Raw genomic sequence first — 25202 nt, 5'->3', positions numbered from 1 at the left:
CAAACACTGAAAGATGAAATAATGAATGCCCTGACATAATCCTAATGTAGTCTCTTGCTCACTGCACTCAGCAGGTAAGGGCTCAGGAAGAAATCAGATGCATAGGATGAGATTGTTTTATAGTGAGAAAAGGAAAGATTATTGCATTTGTATTGGTTCCATTACTTGTTCTTTCTTTTTAACAATGGAAGCACCAATAACTAGTCTGAGTATTCTTATTGTCTACTCTGTTTTACTTTTTTTTTTTTTTTAATGTGGGGATGATACATAGACAGAAAGATGTACTCACTTTAGTAAAACATGTTTTCTTCCAGAAATTAATTTGTAAATGACTGCTTAGATTGTCTATTCTCCCATGTAACGCACCACAGTTTCCTACCTATTATTACTTATGTATACTTCAATAAATCAGACCTTTTTCCCATGCATGTGTTCGCTGTCAGTTCAAGGTGCATTTGTCTCAGCTTCTTTACCATCTTAGGAAGTGGGAATTAAGCACCTTGCCTGCAATGCAAGATTGTTGCTGGATGACAGTAGCCTTGTCTCTTACCGGGAAAGAACAAAGGAAGCAGTGTTGGATATTTTGCAAAGGAATCTGACAGAGGATTGGAAATTTCAAAAATAGATCAAAATGCTCCATAATAGGAGATGGAAGAAGCAGACTTCTTCAAAGGTGAGTAACTGAAAATCCCATAAATTATTTTAATGCTATAATCTTTTCTAACATTACAGGACTTAATACTATAATTAAGTAATTACATAGTCTTATTTATTATTATTTTATATCATAAAATCTTGAGGATCTTAGTCTTATGTAATCTTAAGGACTATATAATCAAAAGGTCATCATAAATGCAATTGTACTGCTGTGTTTTCAATAGATCATTTCACAGACCATATGGTAAACTTTGTTTGGCCATTTCTCTGCTTAGTTATGTGAATAGGACAATATTTTGACTTGTAGTTGAAAGACCTCACATGTGATGTTGGCATAAGCAGATGGGGAAAGAGAAAGAGAAGAGTAAGCAGCTATCAGATTTCTTTTTGATGTAAAATACTCAAAAAATTGAGGATGTACTCAAAAGAGAAATGAGTTATGTTGCACCCCATAATTTATAATTCCATTATGCTCTTCCCCAGAAAAGAAAAGCATAACACAAAGGAAAAAATTGATTACTTATTGCAAATGGTTTTAAGGATACCCACAGCAAGGATAACATTTAACAAAGCAGCATCGCAGTAAACTGAATGCTCACTATTGACTGGAATAATGAAATTAATTTTTCTGAATGAAACAGGTAATCCCCTCTAATAAAAAAATGTTGTATACTACCCATTATTTTTAAAAAATTAGAATATTTCAGTGCTTCATAATTTGAACTATTCATTCTTTGTTTATGTTTATAATTTTTATATGTAGGGGTCCTTGCTTGTGTCTGATTTTTTTTAAAAAAAAAAGTGTTTAACTTCATCTAAATGACTGGGAGTTTTTTTGTTGTTTTTTTTTTTGAGGTTCAGACTTGACACTGAGAAATATTTCTTTACTGAGAGGGAAATCAAATGCTAGAATAGGCTTCCTACAGAGATGGTTGATGCCCCAAGAATGTCCATGTTTAAGAGGCATTTGGAAATGTCCTTTATATCATGCTTTAAATTTTGGTCACCCCTTAACTAGTCAGACAGTTCAACTAGATGATGGTTGTATGTCCCTTCCAACTGAAATAGTCTATCTTCTATTCTATTCTATTCTATTCTATTCTATTCTATTCTATTCTATTCTATTCTGCCCTATCCTATCCTATCCTATCCTATCCTATCCTATCCTATCCTATCCTATCCTATCCTATTTTTTAAACACTATTTTTTTAGTTTTTTACACTGAAACATATTGATACACATTTTTTTGTAATAACTAAGCATGCTTATTCTTTTAGGTAAAGACTTCAAATTTATGTAAGAGCTATGTCAGTACCAGACATTATCAAAGTGGAGCACTTCCAATGTCTAGACAAATGCCCTGCAAAGCATGTGACTGTCCTTAACAGGACACTCTCTTCTTTACTTCTGTATCACCCAGATTCATTCAGTGTATCCCTTCTATAATTTCTTAGCACATTTAGTGGGTTCCTACATATGAAAGACTTTATTCATGGTCCAGTTGAGATCTATTAATAAAACAGTTTCTTTCTGCTGCGGACCTTCTTTTCTGCAACAGTGTATCGCAGGCTATTGTTCATCTTTTTGTACATTGGGAGACCAGGGTCCTTTTCTGCAGAGCTGCTTTCCAGCTGCTGAACAGCATGTACAGGAACCCAGTGGTATATCTGGTAACAGGACTTTGCATTTCCTTTTGCTGAATTTCCTGAGTTTCCTCTCTGCCCAGCAATCTCTCATGCCAAGGTCCCTCTGAATGGCTGCACAGCTATCTTTTGTACCTGCCACTTCTTCCAGTTTTTTATTATCTGTGAATTTGCTAAAAGTGCAAATTCATTGTCCCTGCCTCCAGGCCATTAATCAAGACCTTGAGCTGTACTAGCCAGAGTATTGACCCATGGGATACACCACTAGTTACTAGCCTGCAGTTGAACTTCATGCCATGGATCACACCACTATGGGGCTGGTAGCCCAACCAGTTTTCAATACATCTCATCTGTTATTTAACCTGTACTTTGTCAACTTGTCTGTTGTTGAGGTATACATTTAGTGCCAGTAACTTGGTGTGCAAGACTGAGTTGTGGGTGGTGGGAAGTGACTGGACCCCCAGGCAAGAGGTCATGAACTGACTCTGACCTTTTGCACAACAAAGGACACAGGGACCTGTGGCACCAGCCAGGTGACTGGACACTCAGAGACACAGCAAGAGCCGAAAGCTCATCAGGAAGACCCCAGACTATTTACCTTCTTGAAGGTACCAAGCTCAAGGCGTATCTGTTACTGTGCTGTGAATAAACTGCTTTAAGGAACTTAATGTCTGAGACTTTGCTCTGGGAAACCTGGGGTCAAGCTGGTGAGGCAACTTTGTTTGACTGTGTGAGTGGCGTGTGTGGGGAGTCCAGCAAGACACCTGTCAGCTCACTGAAGGCACACACTGTAAATGAGCTTCAAACCTAACAGTTGAAATCTCTGGTGGTGAGACTGTGACCACCAGAGTGACTTCTGGATTGTCAGATAGGAAAATTTCCTTAGCACTCTGAGGATGTTGTCAAAGTCAATGTCAAGTGGCTTAATAAAGTGAAAACAAACAGTATCCTCTGCTCCTTGCCCTTGCCCATTCATTAAAACGGTCTCCTTGTTGTAGAATGCTGTTAGGTTACCTCAACGTGATTTCATACATTTGGAAATGGTTTTCGGGTTTAGTTGCTCCATCATCTTTCCAGGGATTAAGGTGAGGCTGATCAGCCTGTAGTTCCCTGATCCTCTTTCATTCCCTTTTCAAAGTTTGATTTCTTCCAGTTCTCAGGAATCAATGTAATCTGACAGCTTCCACAGCACTCATGTATGCATCCTGTGAGGCTAAATGGATTTATGGACATGGAGATGGATAAAATGCTCACTAATCTGGTCTTTGTTTGCTAAGGTTGAGTGTTCTTGGCTCCAGACTTTCTGCTGGTGTCAAAAGCCTGGTCTGGTCTTGTTACTAAAGGCTGAAGCACAGAAGGCGCTGAGTACCTCAGCATTTTCTGTGTCATTTGTGTCATCAAGTTCCCTGCCTCATTCAACAGAAGGTCCATGTCTTCCTTAATCTTCCTTTTGCTGTTTTATATACTTGTGGATCCTTTCTTATTGGCTTTCATGTCCTTTAACAGACTCAACTCCATGTTGGTCTTGACTTTCCTCACCCTGTCCCAGCAAGATCAACCAAATTCCACCTCTCGTATTCTTCCTTTTCATGTCTGATTTCAGACAGGAGCTTCTTGCTCATCCATGTAGATCACCTGCCATCTTCGCTTCTCCCCTCCCCCCCCCCCCCATTTCTTTCCTGTTATTCATACAAAATTCTAGGAAACACCAAGCCATGGTGATACAAGGAAAGATCAGCAAGTGACACTTTTTGAAAGTGACTGAACAGGATCATGAATTTAATAATGCCAGGGACAACTGAAGGTTATTCACCATAGCCTTTCCCATAGGTAGAAGTTGGGTCCAGAGAGTACAGCAGAGGTCTTTACACATGCACTTTGTACCTAATTAAAACAGAAAATCAAGTTCTTCTGTCACAATGGGCTGCATTTTCTCAAGCTGACCAAACCAATTTGTCATGGTGTGATGGGACTCACTATTTTAGATAAATGGGTTGCTCTTCCTGCTGTCCCACTCACTCAAGCATACTGGAATCGTTTCCTGTTAATGTTAATAATTACAAGAGATAATAGTTGCAAAAAAGTGATAATCCCTGCTATTTTGCAGAGCCTTTTATTGGGGTGAGCCTTTGTAGGGTTAAGGGGTTAATGACAGTCAGAAGAACTCAGGCACAGCAGGCATCAGAAGGCTTACAACTAAGAGTTTACAACTAAGGGTTTGTTTTTAGTTACAGCTTCACTTTTTATATACTCTAATATGTTATGACACTATTAGTTAGTCAGTTCACCTAACACACGGAAAGATCTTACTGGTTACAAGGTATCCCACATTTACTGGTGGTTCTCTGCTCCTTAAGGGTGCATCATTAATTACCTCAGACCTTAGGAGATCCACACACACACTGTCACTTCCCACAGCCTCATAAGAAGTCTGTTACCAAGACTGTAAGTAAGCAACATTAAATGAAAGTTACTTACAGACTATTGATTGTTTCAGTTCTAAGTGAAGGAAAAAGTAAACTGAGTCAATTTGTTTTGCTGAACTATGTAGTGATAAAAGAGCCATTTAACATCAGCAGTGAAATAATAGAAATGGCAATAAAAAAAGAGGAAGGAAACTGACGAAAGCCTATGAGGCTGCTGGAGGTTGCAGCCAGCCAGTGCAGCCACCCAAAAGCTGCTGCTTTGGGTGGAGTGGATGGCAGAGGGCCAAGGGCTGTTTGTGTGGTTTTGATCCAAAATGAAGTCAAAAGAAGTCAAAAGACTTCATTTACATTACTACATTGTCCTCATTGTCTGTGTGTCTTGCTAAGAATTTTCTCTACTGGCAGTCATCATCAGAAGCCCTGGCTGCTAATTTTCATCTCACCCTCACCCTTTGCTTTCCCTGTTCCTGCATGAAGTTGCACTATTATGATGCCGAAAGGGTTTTTTTAATTTTTCAATTTTCATATTTTCTAGATTTTAGAGACACAGTAGATGTAATGCTGTAGATTTTAGTAAATTAATATTTAGCAGCTTGTAGCATAAAATCCTTCTATCTCTACCCCTGCTCCAGAACAGGCAGCTGAGATCTGCCAGCTATTTAGTCTCTTCCTCAAGGTACCTGATTAAAGCATATCAGAAGAGAACATAAACAATTAGTATGGACCTTGTTTTCTCAGGCCAAACATGCCAGCACTGCACTGTGTGTGAACCCTGTAGAGGGGACACATTGTGACAATGCTCTGTTCTTATCCTCTTGGGAGCAATGACCCAGAGGATATTGACAAGTTAATCAACCACAGTCCTGCAGGCAAGCAGAAAATGTTCTGGGTAAGAACAGATCCCATGTCTCACAGCCAGCTTTTCAGTTCATAGACTGGAATCATGAAAAATCTCAAACCAGGTAATCAGACCTGGTTTCCAGTAAATAGAACCTGAATTAAGTGTTTGGGCCACTGTCTGCCTGTGTTGGGGAGAGGTGGGAAGTGCCTAGACCCTACGTCCCACAAGTGCCAAATCTAATGTTTCTCTCAGCAGTAGCAAAAATAGTTTGACAGTGCATCAGCTTTATGAAAAGTACTTTGTTTGACTCAGCTGTTGGGTTATTATTCCCCAAGAACTCAGCCCTAGGTTTGGGGTTCAAAAGTGGTAAAAAAAGAAATTCTATTTGACTTCATTAGGCCCTCAATATCTGAAAATGAAGTAGAGACTGGTGGGAGGGACGATTCTTTGTACTGAAATACCTGGTAGAATGAAAGGATGAGTGAAAATGCACCATTGTCACTTGACAATTAGACCTTGTGTTAGATGCAGTGTCTCAAAATCAGACTAATTATAATCCAGAAGGTATTTTAGAGATCTTTTCTTTTAATGTTTTCTACCCATACCCTTTTCCTCCAACAAATGTGCTGCGTTAGGAAGTCTGCAGTCTAGAGTGTTTTATCTGTATGAAAAGCAGACAGGGACAAATTCAGCTCCATCACTCTCATGTGTTCTGCAAGGAAAGACAAGGCACATTTTTTGGAAGAAAGATGTGTTTTTAACTTAAACAGTGATATCTGGGAGTTGCCATGTCCTAGGGAACCACAGGATTTTGGATCATTGCCTTTTTTTTCTTTCTTTATCGTACTGTCTTTTGCAATGCTGACGGTGAAAACTACGAGCAATTTCAGCTTTCCATTAACTATCACCTATGACCTAGTTTAGTATTTCACTCTAGCGTTGCTTGTTATTTTAGTTCCAGGAATTAATGCCTCCCTGGAGGAATTTGATCAAAGTAGGGGCTAGACGGTTAACAGAATGCTGTATGTTTGCCAGACAGTCGTGCTGGGGTTTCCAAGAATCCCTGAGATTTGAGTGGGTCTTCCTGGGATGTGCAATGGATAAGATAGTGAAAGTAGCCAAGCAAAGCAAAAAAAATACAGCCAGAAACAAAACTGATATCACATTATCCAGCAAGACACCTTGATGATGTGACAAGGCTGAAAAGAGTCTCACCTGACAAACAGTGCTGTTGGGTTAAAAAGGACAGTCAACCTTTTAGGAAAAGCTCTGAAAGGAACAAAAACAAGCCTCAAAAGAAATCCTGGCAGCACTTCTGGGGATATTCCCAGCCATGACTCAGCTTCCTACCTAGTACCTATGTCACAGACAAGCTACTACTCTCCTAGCTTGAGAAACTGAAAGCAAAATATAGTCCAAGGTTCTCTGGCAGGCAGTATGGTGTGTGTGTCATGGGCACTTTGCATGCAGCATGGTTGAACCATTCTTCTGCCCAAGAGTGCCCTTGCATAGGAAAAAGGTTACTGTACCTTTTCCTGATGCAAACGTAGAAAAAGTTGACACCTTCTAGGAGAAAGAGATGTAATTAAGAACTAGCTGAAAAGCAGATCCCAGAGAGTTACAATTGATAGCATGGGGTCTAGTAGGAGGCCTGTCACCATGTCCCCCAAGGTTCAATACTAGGCCAAATATTGTTTAACTTGTCCATCAATGGCTTGGATGAAGAGGCAGGTGCCTCCTCAGCAAGTTTACTGATGACACAAAGCTGGGAGGAGTGGCTGATACGCCAGAGGGTTGTGCAGCCCTTCAGAAGGACCTCAATAGGTTGAAGAGATGGGCAGAGGACACCTGTCTGAAACTCAAAAAATGGAATTGCAGTACCCTGCACCTGGGGATGAGTAGCCTTCTGTACCAGTACAGGCTGGGGGCTGACATGCTGCAAAGCAGCTCTGTGGAGAAGGACCTGGGAATTCTGGTGGACAACAAACTGTCCATGAGCCATCAGTGTGCTCTTGGGACCAAGAAGACCAATGGTATCCTGGGTGCATCAGGAAGAGCATGGCCACCAGGTCATGGGGGTGATCCCGCCCCCCTACTCAGCCCTAGTAAGAGTGGCTCAAGAGTGCTGTGTCCAGTTCTGGGCTTCCCAGTAAAGGAGACACATGGAGTTATTGGTCACATCTATCAGAGGGCAACAAAGATGATTAAGGGACTGCAGCATCTCTTATGAGGAAAGCCTGAGAGAGTTGATCTTGTTCAGCCTTGAGAAGAGACAACTGAGGGAGGACCTCATCAATGTCTATAAGTATCTGAAGGGAGGGTGTCAAGAGGATGAAGCCAGGCTCTTCTTGGTAGTGCCAAACAATAATACATGAGGTAATGGACAGAAACTGATGCTCAGGAAGTCCCACCAGAATATGAGGAGGAACTAATTTAATGTGCAGATGACTGTGCACCAGAAGAAATTGGCTGGACTGGTTATAGAGACTTTCTCACTGGAGGTATTCAAGAACCATCTAGATGCAATTCTGTGCAATATGCTCTGGGATGACCCTGCTGCAGAGGGAGGCTGGACCATATGACCCACTGTGGTCCCTTCCAACCTGACCTGTGATTGATTCTGCGAAGCTATGTGATCACACCTATGCACAGCTACCTGGTCCTTGTTTGCAACAGGGCTATGGTCAGCTCTGATTGACACAGCTTTGAGAAGATAAAGCTAATGAGAGAGATAATCAATCTGAGGAATTCATTTTCAGTGGATGTTTTTTGGTTGGTTTGTTTTGGTTTATTTTGTTTTCTTGGTTGGTTGTTTTTTGTTTTCCTGTTTTTTGGTTACATAGTATGAAGAAAGTCCTGAACTTCTGATTTGTCTATAGCTAGAGATCTATGAATTTTTTATTTCCTGTAGTCATTTCCTCCAGTTCCTTCAAGCCTCTGATATAAAGTGATCAAACAGTAAGTCCAGAGATTATGATTACTCATCTCTTCACAGTCTGTTGTGTCACTCCAACCATGAGACTCATCTTTCAAGCATGTTCAATGATCTTCACCCTGGGCAACCTTGTGGCTTCTCAACCACAGTCTTCTGGTGAGTTTAAATCCCCAGATATTTATTTAAGAAATTGATACATTAGCTTAACATATTTTTGTGTGTACTTTACCTCATGTGTTATAATAGTCAGTACTTTTGGATGAAAACAAAAATTGATATCCAGCAGAAATGAAATTGAATTCTTAAAAAATGACAACAACAACAAAACAAAACACCAGATTTATATGAAATTTTTCTAATTCAAAATGAAGGCAGAACTTGCTAAATTTGTGTTTGTTCTTTAAGCATGGCTACTTAGTGTCTAAGGTATATGTTACAACAGAGTAGACTGCATCCAAAACAGACATTAAACCAACATGGATAAAACACATTCCAGGTAAGACTTCCACACTTAGTACTCTGAAAGAATGAACACTATGAGAAAATACCAGCAACACCTTGTTCCTGAGAAAGTATTAAGATAAAAATACTATCAAACGGCAAAATTCATAAAGACATTAAAGACCAGTTATTTGGCTACCTAATATAAGAACATTTCTACTTTAATTATTTGTCTTCAATTCCATTACTTGTAGCTTGCCAAATGTAAATGGATTATTACATAAATCTAACATAAAGTCTGACACATACACGAATAATCTAATCTTCACTCTTGTTAATTTATTGCAAATTCCTTGTCACTCATTTTATAAGGAGAAAGAAATGCTTGAATGTTATGATCTCATCAACCTTTAAATCAGATCACTGTTCTGCTGCACATATGGTAAGTACCATTTTCAACACTGCTGCACCACCTGATTCTCTAGGTTTAATTGCTCCTGTGAGTCCCTGCCTGTCCTGTGAGGGAATGTGACTTCCCTGCACTGAGATGGTAATCACCTAAAGCCATTCTGTACTGATGGCATGGCTTTGTGAAACAAAATTTGAAAATTACAGTTGCAATGCTTATTTGATGCAAAGTGGCATGATGCCTAGCAATGGTAAGCAATTCTCTGGAAAAAAAACAAAACAAAACAAAACAAAACAAAACAAAAAAAACCAAAAAGCCCAACAAGCCACACAGTTTAATGGACTTTAAGAATTATACTATATGGATTATATCTTGTTTCAAAATGTATACAAAAAACTGTCCCTTGCTTTCTTGTTACTGTTCTTGAAAAGAGGTCTTCTATTCAGTCTCTGTCCTGTGTATTCAATTCAGCAGCCATATGCACAATGAGTTGCACTTGCGCCTACATTTGTTCCTATTAAAAAAATGAAACTGTTCTTCATAGATCAGTAGAATTGAGGGCAAATAAAGACTGTAAGTTCAGATCTGGGTCTTGTTCTCCAGTAGTTTCTGTACAGTGTGTTGCAATATGGGGAAGCTGAACATGTGGTTACTTATCAGGTTTCATCAGGGTGAGGAAATCAAAAGTGGGTTTTTTTCTTTGTTATGTATCAATGAGGTTGCAACTGTTCCAGTACATGCATGTTCCATTCTGTTATCTTTGCAGATTGACATTCTGCCTTTCCTTTCCTTTTTTTTTAATTAATCTATTCCATGACATTCAACCTTTTTACAATGTTCCCCTTAATAGTACTTTTTGTCACTAATAAACTTTGAAAAGTGTCTTGAAAGTGGAATTTACTTGCTCATACTCTTGCTCATGGTTGTATGAGCATAATTTGTTGCTCAAGGGAATTTCTTTTTTTCCCCTATAGAAGTGCTTTCTTCACACACATAGTGATTATTTTCCATGCTTCTTTGTCCTGAGAAGATTTAGGTGCCCAACAGTGCCTGTGAGGTTAAAGTCTTGTGCAAAACCTTACCAATCCCTGTGTGGTTTTATGGAAGATGTAGACTTGGATAATTCTCTTGGAAGCTCTTGCTCCATGGCACTGTTATGTGTCCTATTGCACTGCAACATACTTCATACCAACTAGACAGAAAGTTGCTGACCTTTTTATCCCAGTGACTACCCATTTATAATATTTTTTACCTTTTCATCTATCCATTATCATAATAATTATAAATGTGGTTTTTATGTATTCTGTGCCTCTAGGATCATAATTAGAAATTAAATAATAGCAATTGCTTTTCAAGAGCTGGCACATTAGATGAGAATGATTCATGATGTTACAGGTGAATTCATAAAAATTCCATCATAAATAAAGGAACAAAAATGTTCTCTATTCTCTTTCTCTTTCCATTAACAGAAGATAAGAGTGATTCTGCCTGCAGAAGTATAGGTAGGTGTATACTTAAAAGGAAACCAAAAACCCTTTCAGTTAAAAGTAAGGGAAACATTATCAGAAGGAAAAATTGTATCACAGGTAAACTGTACTTATCCTCCAAGGAATTGATGTCAATTTAATCCAAACTTCTAAAACTTCACTTAGCCTATGCAACATTTTTTTGCTGAAATGTGAATTATGTAACATTATGTGTTATAATTTGAAAGGATGCATGTAAATATTTATTGTAAATTTATACAATACACAACTTACACTACATTCAGAAAAGCTATGAAACTCATGAAATTAGGAAGCACAGTAGAAAATTGTCTAGAACTCTGGAAAAAAAGGCTTTAATGATGAAAGATTGGTAAGATTCTGTCCGACATACCAAATTATTTATGTTGAGACTAATATATTATGAAGTCCTTAAAAACTAGAGCACAGGAAAGAATATGTATGGATAGCCAGATAGTTTATTACAACTTCTCTTCCATTTCAATTAACTGTTTCTATTTATTGTTAAAGAATTTAATAATGAATTACCTTCCATTTTATTTCATAAATAAGTGCAGTTGCTGGAGTTTATATTTAATGTTAAAATCCCAGCATTTTAATTCATAATAGGTAGGGATTTTTGGGAGAACAAGGTTCTGATCCTAGAAAGATTTATATATGTTGCTAAACAGATTCACATTGACTAATCCTGCTGAAGTCAAGTGGACTACTCAGAGGGCATAAACTTAAGTCCATGAATAAACCACTGCAGGACTGGAGCAAAACTGATATTCTTTGTCATACAGAAATGTGCATTGCCAAACCCAAGATTTAGTCTTCATCTCTGAATTGCAGCTTCTAATAACTAGTCCAGAGTTATAATACAATTGAAATAATAGAGAATAAGAGTATTAGTTAGGGTTCAGAATTAGTGTCTTTTGTTGTCTTTCAACAGGCTAGTCAGATCAGATCTTCAGTTTTTGCTTAGTATCCCATTTGTAGTGTGTGGAAATCCCATGTGGTTCCTCTGGCTCCCTTATTATTTTCCATCTCTAGAGGCAATCATATCTCAAGTAGCCCTCTCTGCTGGCAAGTTGTGGGATACATAGTCACTGGTTCAAGGAGGTTCCCAATCTCAGATCACCTGTTTGAGAAGCAAATTCAGTCTAAATATTGTCAGCACAGTTATTGTCAGGTGTGTAAAAAAAAAATTACATAAGCAATTTCTGTGTTCTCTCTCACAATTAATGAACCAATGCTGTCTTAATTCCAACAATTTTCCTATAAATATAATTTATTTAATAAATAAATAAATAATTTATACTGCCCAGTGAGATAAAAATTCAGAGACAATAATCAGTATAACTTTATTTTAGCACTTTGAACTTGGAGGAATAAAACTCAGTATTGAGCTTTTTCCTCTTTGGTATATTTTAAACAATCTTTTCCTCTCCTTTCTTCTCTTCTGTCAATGGTGTTTTGTATTTAGGCTATAAACTCTTTTTCCCCTTTTTCTTCCTTGTTTCTCTGCGTGTACAGCCCTTGTGACCAAATTGACTGAACACCTCAGAACGATTGTGATGAAAAGAGACTTTTTACAAAGGCATGTAGTGACAGGACAAGAAGGAACGGCTTTATACTGAAAGAGAGTATGCTTAGATTAGATATTAGGAAAACATTCTTTACTGTGAAGATAGCGAGGCACTGGAACAGGTTGCCCAGAGAGGCTGTGGATCTCAAATCCCTAGAAGTATTTAAAGCTGGGTTTGATGAAGCATTCAGCAACCGGGTATGGTAGCATGTATTGAACCTAGATGTTCTTTAAGGCTCATTCTATGATTCTACGATTGATAATGCCAGAGGTCTTTTCCAAATTAGCTGATTCTGTGATTCTGTTCTATGATTCCGTAATTCCATGACTCTATTATTAGAGCCACTTTTCATGGCAAATTATACAAGATTCCTCCAAACCTTTACTAATATCTGTCATCTTCAAGCACCTAATTTTCACCAGTGAAATTTTCTCTTTGCTTTACAATTGCCTTCAGTCTACAGATGTTAGTAGCTCTATGGTAGATAGTAGCAGCTGGACACTACTGAACAACCTGAGACCAGTCTCATATAAACCCAAACTGCACCACTTGCTGACCACTAGAAATCACACAAGATGACCTTTCACATCCTGAGCCAACAGTTGCAACCCAGGGCTGGAGAGCAGTGGGGTAAACACTGTTGAACTCACTCTTCAAATAATTAAAAAATCCCTGCTGTGTTTTTCAGTGGGGCTACCCAAGTCCAAGTGAGGGTTTGGAGCTGGCACTACTCATCTGGTGAGGCTCCTGCCACAGCCTGGATTACTTGGCTATGCCCAAGATGGGACTTTCATATATGTGCTCTTTGTGCTGTCCTATGGATGAGACAGAATGTCCCTCTGTTTAGCACATAGCACATGTATTTTTTGCTTCCAAAGGAAATTGAAAGGATTAATTCTAAAGTAATAAAAATTATCTCAAACATTTATATTTGGTTTTATAATGTTAATTTTATTTATAGATGAAGGACGTCTAATTATACACTCAAATATACATTTAATAATATACGTCTAATTACCCTTATAGAAAATCTACGTCCATAAAGTCATATGGATTTCAGTTATGCTATATTCTGCAGAGAACAACCTTTTAAAATAGTCCATAAAAATTAAAATATGCTAGTGTAATTGCAGACCAAGAATTCACTGTTAGACACTTGGCCATCATATTTCTTAGTGGCTTTACTCAAAGACAAGATCATATCTCAGACCTGCAGAGGGAACTGACAAAGAGCTTGAGGACTTAGGAAACAAGAGCAACATAGGTAGTCTGTTGTAACAGAGATAGAACTGGCTGCATAAACTCCATCTTATTATAGCTTTCATGGTTTTTTTAACTTCTATTTTTGCCTCAGCTAGTACTGACACACAAGATTTTCTCTCTGGAAAAACAATTCAGAACAAGCCTGCAGGCATTAGTTAGGAGATGGAGAAGTTAGTTTCAAGTCCTCTTGAATAAGAGCTCCATGAATCACATAGCAGAAACTTGCAGCTACATCTACCCAGTATCTCCTGGATTTCTGTCATAACCATCTCAAACGATTTTGACAAAACAACATGTTAAAATACAAATATGCTTATACTAAAATGTTCTAACTCTGATTAAAGTAGTCAAAAATATCAAGACACAGAGATACAGACATGAAAATAGGCAAAATGCTTACTGGAACTCATATGCCTTTCTCACATTCTTAGTGCTGATTATAGAGCAAAAGATAGAAACCATGAGAATAGTTACACCTAATTCTCACAAAACAATAAAGATGACTCAAAGTGATAAAAAACTCATAAGAAATTTTTAAAATTTTTTCCACTGTAAGCGTCTTTAAAAGTCCACAGTAGCATACAATGTAGTCAGCAATCAAAGTTAAAATCCTCTATTCTCTTCCTAGGCAGGAATATTTAGGCAAATGCTTTCAGTGATAGACACTTCACAGCTGGAGACAGCAGTCTGCAAATTTTAACTTCAAGTGATTTTTTGCTGATAGTCAAGAAAAATTTTCTTCCTCTTTTTCATTCAAGTAAATACAATCTTGCATCTTACAGAATACAGAAGAATTAATTTGTCCTCCTCCGTGATATAGAATGGATTTCTAGTCCATCTGCCTTCTTAATTTCTCCAATTCTTCAATTTCAGGTTTATCTTCAGTATTTGATTGTGGGATCCTAATTGACATAGAATTAAAATCCTTATGTCCCTAGAAAGAACTGTAACACAGAGATGATTAGGAGAGGAAATAATATCTGTGTGCAGTCAGATGACATTAAATGATGACACTTTTATTTAAGGTGGAATTGGCCAGAACCACATAGATCAAGTACGCAGTACACCTACTTGCGCTGATCTGCTCTGCGTTTTTTGGGGTCTTGACTGGTCTGGACCCATTGTGTCAGTTCCTTGTTTCTTATAGTAAATATTTGACAGTTAAAACAAAGGTTCCATGTACCATTAGTTCCCAAATAGTATTCGTTAGTAGGTATTATGGGGGAAAGCTGGCCTTAAGATATGGGCCTTATGCATTGCATACATATGGCACAGTCTGTAACATTTGGCCCAGGAACCATAGGGCCAAATCTCTCTCTGGTGTTGCTGTGCAGGTTTTCATTTTACTATTTTGAAATTCTGAATTTAACCTCTCTGCGTTATTTTACTTTTTTCCCTTGTATTTTAGAAGTTCTTGACTCTTCTTATTTTTTGATCATTTGAGTCTATTGCATACATATATTTGAAATACTGCTTGCCTACTAATGTCAAGGGTTGTTTTCCATATACACTCCTAAAACAATATTTTCTGTCATTGTCTTGGGCAGGCTGGAAAGATGCCATCAACACCAAAATAATCAATTTCAATAATGAGAAGATGCAGATCACATGGGCAGCAAGAGAGCATTTTCACAATGAGAATGTGTCATTTTTTTACACGTGAGTATTGTCAATGTCTATTCTTCTCTTCTTAAAGATTTACTAATTATAGTATTGAAAGTGCTTTTTCCACATATATGTGTCTTTTCCTTATTAAATTACATCATTAATGATTAACAGAAATTTAATATTTTGGTTAAATTCAATCACAGGTCTTGAGCTTTTATTTCTGGATGGTATACGTGAAAGGACATTTGGTAGTAAATTCTTGAAAAAAGAATCATGAAAGCATCTGTTTGAGCAAGTAATTTTCTTAATAGAAAACAACAGCAGGAAGGAAACTTGATTATTTCAGACTGCATCAAAACCCAGGGCTGGAAATTGAATGAGGTTTGAGTCATGAATTCCCTCACACCACTATGAGATTTGTCACTTCAAGAACAGCCATGCTCAGACTTCTGTTCATTGGAACATTTTTTGGGAAAAAAAAAGTTTTAACACTAGCAAAACCAGAACTGAATGGACAAGTGCTAATTAGTAGGTTTTCTATTTACCAATATTGTTTCACTTATAGATTTGATGAAGGCAAGCACAAAGTTTGGAAGCCATGTCCTACTTATTTATTGGATCAAGATTATATTTCTGGATGTCTTTTTAAGACAGAAGGACCCACTCTTGCCATCTCTATCAGGAACAGCAATGGAAGTGAAGAGCTTTTTTCTAAAGAACTAAAATCTGATTATTATAGTAAGTATGTAAAGTTGCAACTGCTTTGGTAGTCCTGGTATTCTCACTGATTCTTCAGTTGTCTGAATTTCAGAAGAAATCAGTTATTTTGGCATATAAAACATTATTTGTGTGTGTGTCAAAACTAAACTATAGTTATTTCATGTTGATTTTATGTTCCTTGTTGTCACCAGTAGTTACAGTGTACAGCTGAAGCTAAGTAAGATAGCACAGGACAGTCAGATTTGTCACTAAATACAGTTTCAAAATCAGAAGAAAAATACTAAAAATCATGTGTGAGTGTGCTTTCTCTAGTGCAGGTCTGCTCAGTACTCACATCAGGAAAATGAATAGATTTTTCTTCTAGTGACTACTGTGTGATCTTTCACATATTTTCAGCTTTCCATTATTTTGTCATCTTCCATGCAATGTGAGGCAGCAAACTATTTGTCAAAGATGCTGTCCAAAAACCATCAGCAGATATCGATAGAAATTAGTTGAGTGGCTCTGGTACAGAATAAAATGGACACCTTACTACTTACTAGTAGAGAGATGATATTTTTGTTTCTGTTAAAACCTTCCTGCCCCCAAATACATATTTCACATCTAGTGTGAGAATAATTTGTCAAAATCTTCTTGAATTTGATGTAGTTACAGCATTAAAGTGGAGGGATTTCTTTCCTAAGACATATCATGCAGAAAATATACAATGGAGAATTATCTGAAGTAATAGGGATTAAATAAAAAAATTTCAAGACATTGAACTTTGAGAATACTTTTATATATCACATTTTAAACAATATTTGCTGAATTATGAAAAACTGCAGCCTGATCTTTGAATTTTGGTATTAAATACACATTGATAATGAAATGAATTTCAGAAAGGTTAGGAAAAAAACAAAAATATCAAGGCTCAGACTAAAGTCTTTAAATTAGGTGGGCAGTTTTTTCATAATATAAGAAGGCAACTAGGACCCCTTTATTTGTTTTTTGCTGATACCCCACCATATCCCACATAGCCTTCTGCAGCTGAACAAGTGGAGGCTTCATGGTACTGAATTTGTCACTTCATTTCCAATGAAGAAGCCTTTTTCTTTCCTTTGATTACAGGAAGTATGAGGAGACTGGAGTACTTCCCACTTCCACTAGGTTCTCGACATGAAATACTAACTACATTTAATGTGGCACCTCACATGGTGAACAGAGTTATGGTGCCAGGCTCCAGTCTGATGGTCAGTAGGGAGGTCAGCTACAAAAGCAAATTCAATAAGAAGAAAGTCCACCTTCTTCAATTACTACTCAGAGAAACATTAAGACAAGGAAGGAGCAACAATAATTTTAACTGTGAGGCACTTCTTTTTCAGAGACTATAGCAACATTTGTTTCTGTTCCTCTTAGTAAAGCCCAATAAACCAGAAAATGTGACCTTCTTCTGGAAAGACGACACTGTTACTGTGACCTGTAATAAACCAGGGAGAGCTGTGATGTGCTTGCTACTTGAACTTCAATACAAAAGCACATTTGACAAAGAGTGGCAAGTGAGTTGAATGTTCCATTTTTAATCAATATTGGAAGGAGTTGGAAGTAGCATCTCCATGAAAATTAAAATAGAGTTGTTTTCAAATTGTTCTCCCATCCTATATTTTCAAATAAGTCCTATAGCAGAAAACATCTAGATTTTTAGGACCCCGGATTCCTACCATGCCAGAAATAATTTACTTTACAAGTTTTATCCAGTTGTTACCCAATGAGCTGAGGACCACCTAAGGGAAAGGTCTCACATTTAGAAGGCAAGAGTTTGAAAAGATAAAAGCAGAAAGCATAGCAGAGCAAAGAAAAGAGAAAAATAAGAAAAACTAATGAAATAGTATGAAAAAAACCAAACTCAGAAAATTTCATGAGATTTTTATTTATTTTTAAATTAGCTTCTAAGTATTTCAAAATATTATTTCATCAATTTAAACCTTTCCAGTCTCAAACACAACTTGTAAAAATTTTGTGAATTGAATTTTCTTTATATATTGTAAATATGCAGATGTAACACAGTGCACTTCAATATCATATAATGTGGAATAGATATGAATAGTAAAAAGTCAATCAAGAAACAGAATTTCTTGAAACACAAAGAAATCAGCATTTAGTTCTCAGGTTTGGATTGGTCTATCTCTTGTCGTAGTTGTCACCATGACTGAGTGTAGCATTCTGAAGCACTGCTTTGAAAACCAGAATTAACAATGGTACATCTTCCTTCTCAGTCCAGAACTTCCAAGTGTTGCAGTGTTGGAGATCAAGGCTTTGATCCAAGGAAATGCTATTCTCTCCGGGTCAGACTGAAGAGGCGAGTACCCCACTGCAATGTAGTTAACTACAGCAGTGACTGGGAAGCAGAAACATATTGGATGAATGGCACGTTATTAGGTATCATCTAATATATATATAGTCTAAGTGCAAATGGGGAAGGGGTGACTGCAGAAGAGGTTGGGAACATGCAGCAAATGAATGTTGCACTACTGCTCAACATCTTCTGTTATCAAAGAAAGTTCATATGGATGTCTGATTGCCCATGTTTAACTCTGTCCACTTTGTTCCTGTTGGTCCATAACGCAATCGTTGTATGTCATAATCAACAAAGTTAAGAATGTTCTTATTATTTGTGTTATAAAACTGTCTAGAGTCCCTCAGTGACAGTGATGTGATGCATGAGGGCTCTGTGGATGTGGTTGTTGAGCAGGGTTGCCCTCATATGATATTTGGACATCAAATCTGAGCTCTAAGAAAATCCCTGAAACGCCATTTTTGAAGGCAGTTTATTTTGAAAGCTCATCCAGTTGAACTACAGTACCAGAGGCGGCAGAAGTCTGATGTTCATAGGTGCTGGATGGATCAGAACAGGGACAATTGGGTAAAGATTAAATGAAAGTAAAACCAATATCAACACTGCTTTCCCACCAGAAAGATATATTTAACTGAGTGTGATCAACTTCAATTTGATCTTTGATGAAACAGTTTTTCTACAGACTATCAAAACAAACCCCTAGATTTTCTGTAGTAAAGGCTGTACAACATTCCAACATGTTTGTATCATATCAGCTAAGCACAAAACACTCCCTACTAGGCTTTATCAGATGTATGACACACCTAGACACCCAGTGTCCAAGATATGAGTTCTCTAAAGTGCTATAGACTATTAGCTCACTTGAGGAAGATCTACACTCAAAGCTGGGATGAAATCCTAGAGCATTGGTATGTGTAGCCTGTGCACTAGTGGCCACAGTGCTGACCTCCACCATAAAAATTGTGAGCCTGCAGGCATGTCCTCAAATGTGTCTGGCAAACGCCCTTAAGGAAACACAGAGTACAATGCCTCCCTGTACACCTCTGAAAGAAGACTACATATCAGCCTTATCTGAACCGTTTGACCAGAGGCTGTCAGCAGGTACCTGCAAAGAAGGAAGCACAGAGAAGACAGACTAGTGGTTCAGGTACTGTGGGTGCCCCTGGATCAGAAGTGATATTGAAATAGCCCCTTGACTGGAGCAAGCACTTTGTTTCAGGACTTTGATGAGTTATTACTGACTCCACATCTAACATCAGAACAAGCCATGAGCAAAGTGCTCAAGAAATTTCATAAACTCTTAAAACCTTGGTTAGGGATCACACTTTTACTTACGGTTTCCTGGCAAGCTGTACAGAGCAGACCCATAGAACAGACAAGACAGTTGCTCCTGTATGAAGAATACTTTGTTTTTTATAGTATTTATGTGGAGACCAGAAGTTTAGTAGTACCAGGCAGAGTCTTGAGGTTGCAGTACAAAAGCTTCAGGAAAACAATGAGAATACAGAAAAATGCACAAATGCCTTAATGCCTGAGTGTTAGATGTTATCCTGACACTAGTTACTTTCTGGGTGTTAGCTCTTGTGGCTTGATGGCTCTCTGTTTGTGGAGACTGTTTGGTTTCTGTTGGGAAATAAGATATTTAGGCTACAATAAAATAACATTTGCAGCTTTAGTGATTGTAAGTAATGCAATACAGATCTTAGCACAAAGTGGCTTTATCACTGTCAAAGCAATGTGATGAAGTTGAGAAAAAATATTTGATTCATTCACTCATAATATATCTACCCTGCCTATAAGACCACTCCTTTGTCTTGTATCAGAACAATTTAACTAAATAAAAGCAAAAATTTTCTTTTGTTGCAAGGTTTGGGGAAGCATAGGTGTTTTTAAATTATCAGGTGAACAATTAAGCTTTTCTTATTTGTTCTTAAAATTTTTTCTGGTTTTTTTATCTTCTTTTTAAAGGAAAGAAAAAGTTCTAGAATGATTAGGAACATTTAAAATTAAAGAAAAAATAATTTTTTGACACAATGTTTTTGTGATTACTCTTAGATTCATGTAATGACGATGATAAAACATCTCAGTCAAACACAGTAACTGTTTTAAGTTGTTCGCTGGCAGCACTTCTAATGATGCTTATCCTCCTGATTCTTCTGTGTAAATGGCAGAGGTAAACATAGTTTTATTGGTTACTACTAACTAACCATGTCATGAGCATACACCTATCATTCAAGATCAGGTCTCAGCAATCAGAATTCTAATTGGATAAATGAAGTCATCATCATGAAGATGTAGAAGTCAGCAGCTTAATTACTATTTGAGGAATAATACATCCTGGCCTTCCAAACATCAAGGTCTTTAATTTTCTAAATTAAAATAATTCTAGTAAAAGACAATGTTTCAGGTTAAAATTCTGTCTCTTCCACCTAATATCTTCTTCTTTTTTACATTTCTTTTTAGAAATTTATTTAAATCCTGAGAAACTAATTATTTTAGTTATTTCATCTATAAGGATATTGTTTTGTGCAATCTTCATCAAACTCATGTCTGTTTGCAGCAGGATAAAGTAAGCCTGAGGGCATCCAACTTTAATAAGACTGTATCAGTATTTAGATTTGCAATTGAAGGTGTTCGTGTTTAGAATTTACAATTAGAAACAAGCAACGAGCAAAACCTTCAAAGGCCCCGGATTTTGGGGGTTTTAGTGTGAAAAATTGCATTATTTTCCAGAGATTACAGTATTGGGAACTCTGATCACCTTTTTAAATCATAAATTGAGTTTTTTCTCCTGTACTTCTGTATTTCAACTTTACATTTGTGTTCATTAAGTCAGCCAATACAGCTTGTTGCTGCACCATCTTCCCTGCCTAGGGAAACATGGCCAGAGAATGCAAAGTTCTGACTACTGCATAGATCAGAATGGCAGTTGCTGACTAGCTAGAAGTCTGTATAAAGTCCAGTTTTTACTGGAATGGGGTTGAGTTGAAAATATATCAGAAAAAATACTCTTAGCCTGATGGTGTTATCAGACTGTTATAACTGATTTTTTTTACTTTAAAACACATTTAAAAGAAATCAAGGCTAGAGTACTGTCATGTAAAATATATTTGTGAGAACAGAACTGTGCTGAAGTAGATTTTTATATGAATGATGATACTACAACAAAACATTGATTTGTGTTTTTCTTTCCTTTTTGCAGGCTTCAGATGTCAGTCATGCCTGCTATACCAGATCCAAAATACATATTTGTTGATCTCTTAAATGATCATAATGGAAACTTCCAGGTAAACATCACTTAGCAGAGCTGTAAACTCTGCAATGTTGAGAGTAATTTGAAAGTAGCTACTGATTCTTGCTTTGTCTCAGGCATTATCACGAGAGAATCCACAGAACAAATACCAGGGCTCATACAATCAGTGTAGTGCTGCTTTGAAACTATGAAAAGACACTTGGTATTAGGCAGAGAAACTGTCAGAGAAGAATTTAAGGATGCCCAGAGGCACAATATCTACTGAGATGACATGGTGGTGTTTGCATCCATTCCTGCACATGACAGGTCAGGGAGTTTGCTTCAGCCTGATCTTGCCCTTTATGTTTGTGAAGTGCTGAGACAGTGGGTGCTGAGCTAGTGATGGCACTCACATCTTTGGTGGCATCAGTCCCAGTAGGAAGCATCCTCTCTTAGAAAATAGAGGTGTATGGTCACTAAACCTTTAGACACTGAATGGCTAACACATTAATAGATTACAGTTTCTGTTTTTGTTTTCTTAGTGCTTCTTATGAGTCCCTGACATCACATAAATGGTGTAGTTTTCAGTATTACCTGTGTTAGTGTTTACCTTAATTACTACTGTTTCCTCTGAGGGCAAACAGGTCAAATATTTAAATTTACAAACCAAATGACAATATCAAAGAGCAATAATAATTTTTCAGTGACAAACTGAAAACTTTTTTTTATATAAGATATCTTTAAACTTGAACTGAGGAAAAAAAGATGCAAATTCAAATTAATACTGAAGCTTTAGTACAGATATGTTATGTTGCCTACGTCTCCATGTAAACTCAGTCTTAATTTACATTGTCAGGGCTTGGGTCAAAGACTGCATAAGTCTATCAAGGAGGTAGCACCAGACATTTCACACACTCAAGGTTTTCAAAAAGCCTTGATTAAATACAAAGATGTATTTAATGTGGTCTCAAGAGTAAGTAGGTGTCTGTATGCAGTTCTGGAATCCTGTCTGGTTTTCTGCCATTCTGTCTTTCTTCCATCCTGCTATCTTATGTCCTGATTGTCTGTATTGCTTCCTTTTCATCTTCTCCATTTTGGCTTATCCTGGAATGAAATCATTATGACATAAAAAACAGTGTCTGTACAGCCAAGTTTCTTTCGATTGATACCTCGTCTCTGGCAACATCGACATTTTAATTTTCCTAGGAATGGCTAGACAAAACTGATCGTGTGGTGCTGCAGACCAAGCTAGAATATGAAGAGCCAGAGTGCATCATTGAGGCAGAAAGCCAGCAAGAAGATGAGAAGAACAGTGGCAAACAGGGGCCATCAGAAAAAATCTTCACTTTTTCAAGAACAGCTGAAAATAGTGACCTTAAAGCAGCTCAGACTGCCTGCCTGATACCAGCATCCAACACTATGGCTTCTTTTGCTGGCTTCCATATTTTAATGAATGATGACATGTATGTAATGTTATAAAATCTGCGTATTACAGAAGGTGTCAGGAAATTACATAAAAGCTCCTGATGAGTTTAGGGGATTGACTGAATAGAAAAGGTCATTATGATAAGATTCATGTCACCAAAGACACTGGGCCATGTTATCTGTTTCTGGATCTGTCCTTTCCCAACAGTTATGATAACTTGACCAGACTCAGTGTTTGAAACAAACTCCTGATAATTTATAGAGTTAGGATTTGTTCTTCTATTTGGTGTATCTCTAAGACTCAACTGAGCCCCACTTTCCTGCTAGGCATAGGAGAGGACAAGATCTCCTCCATAACATGTCAGTAGAAATGAGACTGAGTCCTTATGCTTATGGAGTGCAGAGCAGTGCAAACTACACTATTGTTCTTCCAAAATGAAGAGAGAAAAAAAAAAGAGATTTTGCTGTCTCATGAAGATCAGACCATAAACTCTGCTTTTGCACAATGATACTTTTTTGCAAGACTTCCTTAGACTAGAGGTGCTTGCTCTTTTAAGCCACTTCTCCCAGTAACTTTGCAATGTATGGCATGCCTTGAAGGTTTTATAGGGAGGAATAAGCCCCATGTCTAAGAGCAGAAGAGTGAAGATGTACAGTATTGAATCATATTTTATCCTGCAAGAAGTGCAGTGAGCAGCTTTCCTCAGAACAGCAGGACTTCAAGCACCTCCTCTGAAGGTCAGGTCCTCAGTATCTTACAGTCTTTGTATAGTCAGCATCTTATAGTCTTTATTCTAAAAGGCTGAGGTTCGTTTAAAAAAAATTGTTGTTTAATTGAGTTACATTTATTTCAAACTAGGGTTTGGTGCAAGCAGCTCTTGTAGACCTAAATTAGGATTTACTCATATTGCATATATTAATCTCTCTATTTTCTTTAGAAAATATTTGTTTTGGTTTTAAACAAAGAGTTTTTTTAAAAACCCCAGATTTAGAATAGTCTTCCAAAGTTTTCTAAACATACTATCTTTTACAGTATATTTACTTTTACATTTAAAGTGTTACATACTAAGCAATTAGAGTTCAGAAAAAAAAATTGTGACTATTGAGTTTCCCAGTATTACTTATGTTGCATGTTATTTGAAAGCACATTTTGTAAAAGTTTTAAAATTATGCAGACTATTGTAGATATACTGTGATTATCTGTTGAATTAACTCCAATTATTTACCTGTGTATCAGTTATTTATTAAATGACTTTAGTTGACTAATCTTTGCCAATTGCATACTTTCACTATGCAAAGACACTAATTTGTAGCGCAACTTTGAAATTGCACATAGCAGAAAACAGTGATTAGTAAAGTATTTTAATTCAGTGCTTTAAAAATCTTTAAATACAGGTCTTTTCAAGAATAGTAAACAATAATAGGGAGGATTAAATCTGAAAATCTCTTTCTAGGTGTGCCAGTTTCCTGTACAAGGGAAAATACAGAAATTTTCTTTCCAGTAACTGGGAAACTTAATTGAAAGGATAGTTCAGCTACATTGCCCAGTCTTTTCTCAACAGTGCCTAAGATTTGACTGTTCACTAGCAAGAATAACATGCTAACAGAGGACTTTCCATAATTACAAGAACAGTTTTGCCTTATCCTATCTAAAACAGATGTGTGGAAATTTTGAGGGTCTTTTTGTACACCCTGGACTCTTGGAAATTTTTCTGAAAGGTAAGTGTGCAAAGTTTTCTATAGCACTGTAAAATACATTGAATTTTAAGCTAATGCAAGCACCACAAAATTTGATGAGCAGAATCTATCTCAGTTCAGCTCTGCTTTTATGATATAAATTGGCATGATTGCATAAGAATCAAAGAAGATACAGTGAATTACAACAGACAAGAACTTCCTCCAGAAATGATTTTATGAATAAAGCTCAGAATATATTACTTCGGTACTTCCTCTTCCAACTATGTATAATATATAGTTGTCTGCAAAGATAGCTAGATATCTTAATTAAACCACTTTCCATTGAATAAATACTTGTCTGTCTGAATTCAAAATATTTTTGCATATTTTCTTGAAATCTTACTGGGGTGGGCGAGGGAGGGTGTGGGGTGGGGTGGGGGTTGGGGAAGAAAGTCATGTTGATTTGTTCTGTTTAAGCAGCATTCCTGAGCAGAAATGTTATGGTCATGTAAGTTTT

The 25202-nt window shown here is 37.1% G+C and overlaps 1 protein-coding gene across 1 annotated transcript; it reads left to right on the top strand.

Moving 5' to 3' along the window:
* Positions 1–566: 566 nt before the first annotated feature.
* On the top strand, positions 567–24944 carry CRLF2 (cytokine receptor like factor 2). The gene is made up of 9 exons (XM_071570184.1): positions 567–673; positions 8563–8658; positions 15239–15350; positions 15865–16037; positions 17415–17554; positions 18272–18434; positions 20407–20524; positions 21554–21638; positions 22790–24944. Exons 1-9 carry the CDS (start codon positions 649–651, stop codon positions 23060–23062), a joined length of 1185 nt encoding a protein of 394 aa, XP_071426285.1. The 5' UTR covers positions 567–648; the 3' UTR covers positions 23063–24944.
* Positions 24945–25202: the final 258 nt, after the last annotated feature.

The sequence above is a fragment of the Pithys albifrons genome, chromosome 1, assembly GCF_047495875.1.
Source record: "Pithys albifrons albifrons isolate INPA30051 chromosome 1, PitAlb_v1, whole genome shotgun sequence".
NCBI classification, from domain to species: Eukaryota; Metazoa; Chordata; class Aves; order Passeriformes; family Thamnophilidae; genus Pithys; species Pithys albifrons.
Note: the sequence above shows the minus strand (reverse complement) of the source record. Positions and strands in the feature narration are given on the sequence as shown.